The following is a 12,421-nucleotide window of genomic DNA, read 5'->3' as shown; positions in this document are numbered from 1 at the left end:
CAACAACACTGTAAAACATATTTTTTTCTATATATATATATATATATACATATATACATATACATATACATATACATATACATATACATATACATACACACACACACTTATTTGTAAATCTCTTCACAAAATGTGTCAAAATTCAAGATTTCAAAATAAGATCCAATCTTTGAAGTCTTGGTGACTAATTTAATCAAAAACAGTAAGTAGGTAAATTCCTTTTTTTTCCCCCGACTGGTAAATGGTTGCTTTTTTTCCCCTCCCCCTCTCTGATAAATTAATATACAATAAACTATTTTCTATCTGCTGGTATGTGTAAGATAAGTCTCACCTGAAATCGTTTTCCAATTACTCCTATATTCCCTGTTTGGTGTGAACCTATAGAATGTAAAAACCACAGTTATTTATTAGCGTGTGCAGACTAACTTCTGACCTAAACAGAAACCTGCACACACTTAAACGTGTCATAAATTTTGCATAAAATGAAATACAAGATTTTTTATGGTAACAGTTCAGTCTTATAAATTTTATTGACATGAGGAAAACATTGGGATAATGTTTAAATACTCTACACAATAAAGTTATTAAACATGCACATGTAAAATATAATATACTGTACATAAATATTACATTGTGGGAAAGAAAATAATGTCTAGCTGGTCTAATTTCTGAAGCAGTGTCTGTGTGTTTAAGATTTAGTTTGACCCCAAAACCACAACTTGAGATGCCCTCTAACTGAGACAAACCTGAAGTTTATAGTGCAAGAAAAGACACTTAATGGAAATTAATGGAATGCTCGACTCATAGCAGGTGTGGGTCTCTTCAGTATGGCCTCCACAGAGAAGGACAAAGACTCACTGGACGCCATCTTGGTCCCTACAGGCTTAGACAGAAAGTCTTTGGCGTACCTGTCTGTGATTTTAATAGCCTGAATGTCCTTGGCGGAGCCCTCCCTGATCTTGCGGGCAGCCTCCTCTAAAAGCTCTTTGCAGTATGGAGCCCTGAGCTCCGGCCCGGCCCCGCCGCTCGTTTTTTCGCTCAGCGAGTGCTGGATGAGGGAGTGAAAGGAGTTGAGTTTCATGGAAAGCTTATTGCTGTCCTTGCTCAGCTTGTTCAGGACTTGGCTGGAGTTTTGGGAATGAGAGTTGTTGGGGAAGGATTGTCCAAAGCTCCTCTTGGGTGGAGAGAAGGCTGAGCACTCCCTCTGCCCCCCCTGAGTGACACCGGGGGGCTTGGGATCAACCCGATGAGGGTCTGACAAGTCCTGCAGCGCAGCGGCTCGGGATCCTTCCAGTTTAGCAGTGATAGCGGCCGCAGCCTCCTGCTCGGGCGGCTGGCTCTCGGCTGGCATTACCTTAGGCTCCCACACCGCACCGGGCTTCATGTTCTGCACAGCTGTGGCATTGAACAGGCACTGCTGGTAGAGCAGGGCATCACCCAGGTTGGCTGCACTGCGGGGCCACATCATGAAGCCGCCTCGTGATGGCTGCAGCGGGTAGTGGCGGTAGGTGGTGGCCACGCTGACGTTGGACGAGATGAGCTCCACGTTGGCCGAGCCGGCGGGGTACTGCATGGACAGATCCAGGCAGTTAGGGCCGAGGAAGTTGCACAGCTCTTTGGGCTGTGGCTCAGCCTGTGCTGCTGGTGAGTACGCCGTCTTGTAGTTGTACTCTGCGGCGTGGTGGACCATGTTGTTTGGGAAGAGGAGCGAAGCTGTGGCCGCCTGGCTGTTCTCCAGCAGCTCTCGTTCTTTGTACTCCCGCTCCAGCATGATGGTTTCCAGCTCCTTGTCAGCAAAGGCCCTTCTCTTCCTCATGCGATCGCTTAGCGGTGGGGGGAGGGACGGATTGGCCGCCAGGAACGGATCAGACTGCACCGGACGGTATCCTGTCATCAAAAGAACCCGCATTTAATTCAAATGTGTTTATGACAGTCGGTGTGTTTTAGATTACAGCTGATGTCAAGCATGCATGCAGAAACGTCCACAGCACTTGTCCACAAACATGCAGTTTTTCACTATGAATATAAACCATGCTCAATAATTAAACAATCTTTGTATGTTGGGATAGTGCTGGACATGATAAAAAGTGAACTTATTGCATGCCAAAAATTGTTATCAAGTCACTGCTTACAGATGTTAACAAGTCCTTCTCACTGTTTGGTGTTTAATGAAAGATATAAATCCAAGACAAGCTACAAGAGAAACGGAGGTTTTATCAGAGTTAAACGGAGAAAGACGTTGAGCCAAGAGAAACAGAAAAAGATCAGAAACATCCAACGCAAAGAAATAAAACATGTTTCTTTTTGTCAGATCTATGGCCTTGTTACCTTCGAGGATGCTTTTGGCGAGCATGGTGGATGGTCGAATATGTCGCTGATATATTGTCCTTCTCTCTGCTGGAATTTGTTTCCCAGATATTCCTTTTTTATCCTGATTGAGAAAACAAAAAAAAATGAGTAAAGACGTGCTCTTAGGATGTTTTGCTTGACCCTTTAAAAGTGCCTGATTTGTCACAGGTAAAGTCACATGTGGATAATATAATCCAACGTCTTAATTATCTGCTTAAAACATGGGTCATGATACTGTTTGAGTAATAAAAATTGTCTAAAAGATTTGTTAAAGCAGGATCACCATGTTTAGCAACTGAACATGAGATGTAGGCCTACCAATTATCTTAAAGAAATTATGTTATTTTAAAGATACAAAAATTAAAGCAATTACAGTACATTGAACAGTTTTACAACTAAACTTGATTGCACTACTGCAGACTGCAATAAACGTTATACATTCAACTTGACTGGTCAAGAAACAACCACATATAGCTTGTCACACATCACACCCCACACACACACACACAAAACAGAAAAACGTCCATCTGGTACCATCTTTTAAATATCAAAGCTGACGTGGTTTATTATTTTACCGCAGACGTTCTCAAATATTTGAATGTCACCGCAGTCAAAACACACACATATTATAGGCACAGCCCCCAAATAGGTATGATTCTGCTATGAAGAGAACAAATGGGGAAATTTGTAAAGATCAGACAGTGAGAGCCACGTGTTATCAGAATCTGATAAGTGGTTTAAATAAACTTTTAAATTGTATTAAATAATTACTGTTTACTAGCTGGGACATTAACATTAAGAACCCCTCAGGGATCGACTTTTCCATGTTCATTCAGTCAAATAATGGGGGGGGGGGGGAATAGTAAACATTAAATAACTACATTCATTATTAAATAAAACTAAAACTAACCCTGTATCCAAAATTAGAAGTTTAAGTTTGGCTGAAAAAACCAAACAGTATTTCTTTAAGTGGCTAATGCTTAAAATCAATACAGTGACTTAAAGGTGGCTGAAGGAAGAGTCATCATGTCAGGATTGTAATTCTGTCACACTCAATATCAGGGGCACAAGAAGGCCGTACACTATCCGCTGCTCAGGCTCTTTGATTTCTTCACTGAGATCGTTTACCTAAATACGCCAGTTATCTCTACTGATATCTGAAAAACTTTCGCCTTTTCAGGCTTAGTGCCATAAATTGTACCCTTGAGGTTGACTACAATATGAAGACATGGACAATTATGAAGATTACTTTAGTAAGTATTACAGTCGGTGATAATTTATTGGAAGAACAAGCTTAAATTCAGTCACATTCTAGGAACCAAACACTCAGTGTTGTTGGAAGAGCCATAAGCCTGCCTCACATATATACATATACAGTCACCTTATGATAATGACAATGTCATTTATTGTTATGCCATTTGTTGGGGAATATACTGTAGCTATGTTTTAACGACATTCTTGCATGTTTAGCATGGATTTTCCCCTGCAGTTGCTGTGTAGGAATTAGGAATTTGACCCAGTCTGTACAAATAGGAGGGACTGGATTCAAAAAGCAAATAAAGGCAGATTTATGACAGGCAAGATCAACATCTCCTGGAAATCCCTACAGCAAAAGAAAAGAAAAAAAAAATACTTTAAAAGGGCAACCAGAGGTCTGAAAATAAAACTGGAGGCTTCTTAATACAACCTCAAATCTGAATACACTTTGTTACGCTTCAAATAAATAAAGTTAAATCTCTTTTAGTGCGGGGTCTTGTTGATTAGCGGCTGAATAAAAGCACTTGAATACATGAACACTACCCTGTCTTTATAGTTTACGAATGCCATTTGAAGGCAGCAACATAGCACGGGCACACACACACACACACACTACACACACACACACACACCCCGGGCCTACCTCCGTGGCTTGCTGCCTCCTCAGGGCCACCTGCGCCGCCATCACCCGCTGTCTCTCCACCACCAGCAGGCAGTTGGCGCACTGGCAGTCCCTCCAGCGGCAGAAGCGCTTGTGTCCCTTCAACAGGACACTACGCCGTGGTTGCGACAGCGGGCGCACTTCGGCGTCCGGCTCAGCTTCCTCTGGTCCCCCGTACACAGGCCGCTGGGGCCCGGCTTATCGTCGCTCTTGCTGCCGTCTCCGTCGTCCTCGGAGGCGGCGGGGCCGAGAGACGCGGAGCCGGGGCGGCTGGAGGAGTCCGCCAGGTCGTCGCTCTCCGTCTCCAGGCTCTCCACGTCGATTTCAAACTCGCAACCGGCGTTGTCTGACATGTCTGCCCGAGTCCTCCGCCGGCTGTCTTTTCACCCAGTTTATGTCTGGAGACAAACATTATTTATTAAGACCTGTTAATGGCGGCGTTGATATGGTACTTTAATAATACAAATCACTCCACATCACCTCCTGTCCAAAAACTTTAGGAATAATAATAATAAAGCTTACATATTATTCCATTAATGCCCAATAACCAAGCTTGACTTCTTTTAATAAGAGTGTAAATTATAGATTATTTTTTAAATCTAAGATCAACTAAACATTTTTCACACAAACAAGAAAACCATAAATGACATTTCTTTTGATAAAAGATATATTTTTTATTAACCTACAAAATATAGCCTACATAAAAATAAAGAGGAAAAGTCTAGAAAGTACACAGCAGAAAAAAAGCTTTACTCAGACCTATCATTACACTCTCCCATCGATAGATATCTATATTGGACATATAGCAATATAATTCCTGCAATTTAATATTATACCGAGGACCTGCCTGTAGTCTACAACTCAATTAAAATATTAACACCTATTATTGGAAGCCTGAAACAAATCACACCAAAAGCCCATTACACATACAGTCCAATGATTTATCACATCTGTCCATTAATAGTCGAACCACACTTCGTCTGACTGAGCCCAGAAATGTCGCCTAACAGTCGGGTTGAGTTGCATTTAATCGGTTATTTCATGCATACATTTGGCCAAACCTCATAGAGTTCAGTAGCACACAGTTCATTTTTTTTGTCTTCCCAAAACTTCCGCAAACTGACCTGCAAATTAACACAAAACATAAGAGCTCCATTTACCTCCAGAGGATGTTTCAGCGGTGTGTCCGCAGTTTCACAGCAGTGCGGTGAAAGTGGCGCACACGTGGTAATAGCCTGCGGTGATGAATCGCAAACACGCAGTCCAGACTCCTGAATAATCTTGTAATTAGCTGTTAATTGAGTGCATGAGTGAGTGCAGCGCCCTGAACACATCCAAGTTTCCTCTGAGGCTGAAACACAGAGCGCCACTCCTATGAGCGGCTCCAGTCTGCGCTCTCTGCCCTCTGATTGGCTACTTCTCAACACGCACCGACCAATAGGATTAGGAGCAGTTACTCTGACAGGGAGGGGGGGGCGTTATCCTAGTAACGGTTACCAGTAATCTCATTACTTTTCAATAGTTACAGTTCCCTTTTTCGGTTCCTATATTTCCTGATTAGTTCAAAACAGCAGCAGTGAATACACTCATGGCTCCTTTGTCTGTGGATGAACATAATGAATCTTTTTTTAGTTTACAACCGGAGAGGAAACTGTTTTTACTTATTGTATTAATGAGGCTGCTGATTTATTACTGAACAACCAGAACAAACAGAACAACACCTGCCAACAGGTAAATTAGACCCTAACTCATATTACATTGAGGGGGAAACACAGGCCTACAGTGCCCTTTTCAAAATGTCCAAGTATTTCATAATCCAACATATTTATTTTCAATTCATTCACCTGAATCCAAAAATTGCTGAAATAGGCTAAGGATCCCCTTTACAAAGGCACCAATATAGCTCATTAAAAACTGCTTAAATAAATAGGATATTCCGTATCAGTATGCAAATCTCTTGAAAAACAGTCTATTATTAAGGTATTAGTGACACCAGCAATGTAAAAAAACAAAGACCAAGGTCACTAGCCATAGGCCTACTGTAAGTCCCTATTAGCAGTGATAATAAGCACATCATGCATACAGTGTATGTAGTAGTAGCCTGTATTGACACAGATTAAACAGAGCTGCCCCAGAGAAAGTCAACAGGTGACAAATGTGTCCTGCAGGTTGTTACAGTCTGTCCTTCGTCCTCTCCTGCCAGAACTACTGCGGATGATTACAATGTTTTCACAACAATCACACCTGAAAAAAAAACACCACATCAGCATTACCTATATAAAAACAAACCCGACCTTAAATATACACAGCCTTCAACTCATCCTAAATCCAAGTATCCCCTTCTTAAACCCCCCCTAGAAATCCCAAATCCTAAAAACCCTTAACTTTAACCCTTATTTCAAACCATGCCCCAAACCAAAACCCCTTACAATTATAAGAAACATTAACCCTTACCTATAATAGATAATAATCCTAAATATCTAAATAATACCTAAAAATCCTATTTTTAACCTTATATTTCAATATAAACCCCATAAAATAACGTTATCACATTTTAATCTTTCTATCATAAAAAATGTTTTAATTTGCTTTTATATAAGGCTACGTATAAATAACTCAGAAATATTAAAATTCTATTAAAAATATGAAATAATAGCCTTATTAAATTCGATATTTTTTACAGTTTATGCAAGGAAGGTGTGTGTGTGTGTGTGTGTGTGTGTGTGGTTTTCACTCTCAGGACTTTAACAGAGGAATGTGGATAACTTTACTTTCTCTGTTTGGCTGTTTGTTTGCAGCCTGCTGACTGAAGTCCTGACTCAGAATAGAAAAAGAGACATCGCAGCATTTACTCAGTGCCAACGGACTTCCATGGGAACTGACAGCGGGACAATGCACACATACACATACTGTAGCGTGAACATACTCTGTTGACTTTGACCCTTTGTCCGCTTATCTCCTCGTAATGTCAAATTAATGAACAAAGCGCAGTTTTAAAAAAAGGAGGAATATTGTTCCATTCAAAATAAAGGTCGGGTGCTTACCTCTTTTGTCCTGCTTGAATCCGGCTCGGCAGGAAAATCTGATTCACGCAAAAACAAAAATAAAACTAAAAACAATAAAGACTACAGTGCAATAGATTAAAATTAAAATCTACAGCCTCCTCAGTGCTGGACGCCTTTGTGGCAGTTTAATCTAAATTATTGTCTTAATTTTAGATCGTATAGCCTACTTTCTATTTCTTTTTATATCAAGGACACGAAGGAAAATAATTCCTTTATTAACCTTATGAGGGATAGTGTGTGGTATCCTGGTCAGTAGTGATTTTTACTGTAACGTTTGGGCTGTTTCTTCTTTTTTTAATAATGTCTCTAATAGCCTACAGTAATGAACAGGACCAACAGCGAGGCTTTTATAAATGTCTTATAATGTTCTTCCATGACTATATTAGGCCTGTTTCTTTTCTGTTCTATAATAAAAAATAATGATAGTAGGGCTCTACTTGTACAACAACATGTTTATTGGATTGTCGTTTTTATTAATCTTATATGATATCTAGGCCTCTATTGAACAGCGTGCTTTTTTGTAATTTTATCCTCTTTCTTTTTTATTTTAATAAATCATTTTAGCTCTGGAGTTGTTTTTTTTTCAGATTTGCAGACTTTAATTTAATCAGAAACCATTACTTTTGTCTTCTAAAACTCGTCCCTCCATGTCTTTCTGTTCTTTTTTTTTTCTCCAGATGAGGACAGTGTCTCTTAACGGGTCCTCCATGTGTTGGAGGTGAAGACGTCAGGCCTGCAGGTGCAGCTTTATTTGCCACTTCGTCTTAATTTATTACGAAGGTTACGAGCGGCCACCCCGGGCTGCCGTTTCCACATCAGGAATGCTTTGATGTTGAGAGCAGGCTGGACGGTGGGACAGGAGGATCCGCACACAGTGGGACCCTCCAGGTGAAATGTGTTGTCTGTGTCCATTATGGCTCAAGCAGTGTGGGGCAGTGTGGGGCAGGGGGCCCTCCAGAGGTCCTTGAACGTGTTTCCAGGGGTCTTTTAGGATATTCCAGGGACATGTCAGAGGGTCTTGGGGAATCTAGAAGAGGCTCAGGGGGACTTTTAGTTGGTTGAGTATTTAAGGTCGTTCCGAGGGTCTTTCAAAAGGGAATACATGTATTCCTCAGTTCCTGTGATTCTTGAGGAGTTCCTATGGGTCTGTAAATGGACCCCATAGGTTATTGAATGAGTTTCTGGGTCTTTGCAGGGGTCTGGCGAATCTTAAGGTGATTCCAGGCAGTCTTGAACTAGTTTCAAGGGGATTTGAAATGATCCTTCAACCTTGCGAGGCAGCTGGACTTTATAAATTATGCAACAAGGGATGCAAGGCTTCGGGCTATGAGCTTGTGTCCAATCACAGCAGTTCAGACCAATGAGGAGCTACTGGCGGTTAGGGCATGAGCTACTGGCATTGTTCAACACTAGGTGTGTGTGTTCAAAAACAACAATGTCAGCAACTAAAGAGGTTGGAGTAAATGCTGCCCACATCTCTTATATCACAACTGGAAAATATTTCTTAATTAAAAGAGAAAAGAGTGGCACTGAAGGCTTTTCTCAATGGAAAACATTTCTTTCTTTTCCCAAGTGGCTTAAATAAGAGTTTAATTATATGTTCAATGGTTTGTTGAAGTATACCTGTGATAGACGGTGATAGACAGACGCTTCATCCAATCACCTGCTGAGTATAGTTTGAAAGTGTCTGCCCTTTTCCAGGCAGTTTACAATGGCAACCAACCACAGGTGGTTCTGTGTAACAAACTCTCTGGCAGAGTCAGGTTAATGATCTTTGAGGAGCTTCTAGGAATCCATCAAGGGGTTCTGAGCATTATTGGACGAGTTTCAGTCTTTACAGGGGTCTGGACATCCTCAAGGTGGTTTTCAGGGGATTGGAGGGGTTCCAGACGTTATTGTGTTATAAGTGGTCTTTGCAGGGGTCTTGATATTTTTTTTTTTTTCAGGTTCTATAAAAAGGTTTGAGAATCATTGAAAGAGATGCAGGGATCTTTGAAGGGGTTCAGGGGTCCTTAAGGGGAATCCAGGCAAAAGTGTCTCTGAGGGAATCCAGGAATCCTGGACAGGTTTCCATGGATACTTGAAAGGATTCCAGGCATTACTGAAGGAATTCAGTGAGGGTCCAGGGAACTTTTGGAAGTTTGGAGGGATCCTTGAATGGATTCCATTTCCAGTCTTTCTGGATCCAGGGATCCTTAAATAGATTCCAGGCCTTTTTTATTAAGTTGCGGGGGTCTTCAGGCTGTCAAGGGATTCTGGATGAGTATTCGGGGATTCTTTAAGGCAGTGGTTCTCAACCATTTTGGTGTCAAGGACCCCCAGATTGATTGATTGGCCATTTCTTCTGCCCTAGAACCCCCTCAGGGACCCCAGGTTCAGAACCACAGCTTTAAAGGGGTTCCAGACATTACTAAAAGTGATCCTTGAGATGTTTCATGGATCCTTGAATGGATTCAGCTGCTAGTCATTAGAAGGGTCTTGAAATCCTTGAATTGATTCCAGGTCTTACTGAAGTTCTAAGCCTTCCCAAAAATGTCTGTTTTAAAAAAAACCTTTTCAAAGTTCCCACAGATCTTTGAATAGATCCCAGGCATTATGATGCGAAAATAAAGAGTATCTATTAATGTGCAGGATATTCAAAGTATTCTAAAAACCATCATAACATTTTTTTAATTTATAGTGATAGTAAGATTATTATAGAACAAAAATACCACTGTGACTTTTTAAATGAATTATGTAGTTTGCTTTGCAGGCCTAGCTCCACCCTTTCATTTGTATTCTCTAAAACAATGGCATGTCTGTCTAAAATGTAGTATTACTGGCTCTTTATCTTACTGTTTATTTAGGGTGTTGTCTATGAAAATTACTCAATACATAGGCTTGAACTGATGATATATTTTAATGGGCACAACCTGGAGAAAGACACAGACACATAATGACACTTTCTCACACGCTGTCAAGTTTACTTTTGGGGTTGATTGAAACAACAGCATCTTGTTGGAAGTGTCCCGCTGTGCAGGCCGTAAAATGTAACTGGAGCTGTGTATAGACAGAAGAGCAGATTGGGATCACTGGGGATCCTGTTATGTTAATTAGCCTCTGATGGACCAACAACACATGTAGCTGAATACAAAACCAGGCGGGACAACATTTGTCTCTGTCTGAAGGAGTCTGACACCTCGACCTCTCATGGCTAACGTGCAACAAACAGGAGGACGTGTCTTTCAGCTGTGGAGGAAGTATTCAGATGCTTTGCTTAAGTACTAATACCACACTGTAAAAATACTCTGTTACTAGTACAAGTCCTGCTTTGAAAATGTTACTTAAGTAAAAGGAAAATTGACTTAAAGTATTATACAGTTATATATTATATCATTAGATTATAATTACTTATACATTAATATGGGAGCAGGATTTTACAGTTGTAGTTGGTTACGATGGAGCTAGTTGTGAACTATCTTCTATAGGTCTGCAACAAAATGTTTCATTTTGGGTTAATCCACTGATTATTGTCTCAAAATCGATTTGATTGATTGTTTAGTTTGTAAAATTATTGTTTTGACCAGAATTATTTATAATAAATTAAAATAATGAAAATGAAGCAGTTTGTGAAACAATTTAATTTATAACTTATCTTCAAAATTGCTGCCATTTATTTTCTGTCAATCAGTAATCAATTAATAACTGATCCTTTCAGCTCTCAGTGCTATACACTTACACTGTAGGCCCCAAGATGACAGAAAATATACAATTGTGCCCACTGGGTGGCAGACTGGAGCAGGTAAACGTGGTCAGCTTTATCTTGAGTGAAGCAAACAGCATAAACAGCATATATAGAAACTTTAATTACAAAGTTAAATACAAACACAGTTTCTGCTTTAAAGCCGTTGGTCTGGGAGAAATGTAGAAAGAGTGATAAAATAAAAGATTTTACCCTCAGGAAGAACTGCTGAGGTGCCTTTGAGCAAGGTTTAGGAATAAAAGGAGAAAAAAAAATTAAAAATCCAGTCATAAAAACACAACATGAATTCTAAAACCCTCTTTATGAGGATTTTTCTTGTTTGTCTGATATATATGTATATATAGCAGTATGTGACATAAACATGATATGGATGAATTTCACCACTAGATGGCAGCATTTGACAAGTTTAAACCAAAGGAGAAAAACTGTTAGTGCTGCAGACTGCAAGATAAAGATTCTGGCGTTTGTTGTGGCCATGATGGAAAGTACTGTACTTAACTACCTTAAATTATACTTGAGTCTTTGCATTTTCTACTACTTTATATTTCTGCTCCATCACAATTCTAACATTACAAATATTGTACTTTTGAGTTATAAAATACATTTTAGTAGAGTAAAGTTACTTTGCAGATTCAGATTAATAATATAAAACAACACATAACTTGTGTTGTAATATTATAGATTAGGATAATTATAATTATAATTAATAATTATAAACTAGTAATATACATTGTTCTGAACTGGACCATTCTGTATAATGAATACTTTTACTTTTAGTACTTTAAGCATATTTTGATGTTAATACTTGTGTTCTTTCACTTATAGTAATATTTCGAATACAGAAATTTTACCTGTAACAGTATTTCTACACTGTGGTATTGCTACTACACACACACACACACCATTTAAAGTCGACTGAAACAGTGTCTCATAATGTGATGCAAAGTCAGTGAATCTAAATATTAGGGGGTGAACAGAGTTAGCAAACTTTTATATTTTAAATATTAAGTTCTGATTGTACAAATCTGTATTTTAAGTGAAAGTTAAATAGACGGCTCTGGGCATTTGCAGCAAGAAATGGGAAAACTTTTCATGAACTAACTGATAAAGCCTGGTTAAATAAATCACTGATAGAGTGTAGAAACACAATTACATTAATAATTATTAATAGAAATAGTAACTAATTATTATTAATTACTAATAAGCCCTTTACTTAGAGGACTTTAAGCACTAAAGGAATCAGAACATCTAAATAAGTCCCCAGTTAAGTAAGTTGTGGGGATTTCAGCAGAGTGTATCTGCTTGTGTCATCAATGTATCAGGAGTTAACTGAGCCGCTGGCTGACT

General features: G+C 39.5%; 2 protein-coding genes across 2 annotated transcripts in view; both read right to left on the bottom strand.

Annotated features, from left to right (window-relative positions):
- Nucleotides 1-495: 495 nt before the first annotated feature.
- Nucleotides 496-5,631, bottom strand: dmrt2a (doublesex and mab-3 related transcription factor 2a). The gene is given in 5 exon segments (XM_035658976.1): nt 496-1,887; nt 2,329-2,431; nt 4,250-4,374; nt 4,377-4,665; nt 5,428-5,631. Coding segments are annotated over 4 exon segments (1,575 nt in total). The 5' UTR covers nt 4,621-4,665; nt 5,428-5,631; the 3' UTR covers nt 496-784.
- Nucleotides 5,632-8,113: 2,482 nt separating this feature from the next.
- Nucleotides 8,114-12,421, bottom strand: part of dmrt3a (doublesex and mab-3 related transcription factor 3a) — a 9,278-nt gene continuing 4,970 nt past the window's right edge. The window contains 1 exon segment of the mRNA XM_035658291.1: nt 8,114-8,359. Within this exon segment, the coding sequence (XP_035514184.1) occupies nt 8,114-8,359 (246 nt within the window).

Source organism: Morone saxatilis, unplaced genomic scaffold (assembly GCF_004916995.1).
Source record: "Morone saxatilis isolate NCDOM2014 unplaced genomic scaffold, NCSU_SB_2.0 Contig16, whole genome shotgun sequence".
Taxonomy (NCBI): Eukaryota; Metazoa; Chordata; class Actinopteri; family Moronidae; genus Morone; species Morone saxatilis.
The sequence above is the reverse complement of the archived record's forward strand: the minus strand, read 5'-3'. Positions and strand labels throughout refer to the sequence as shown.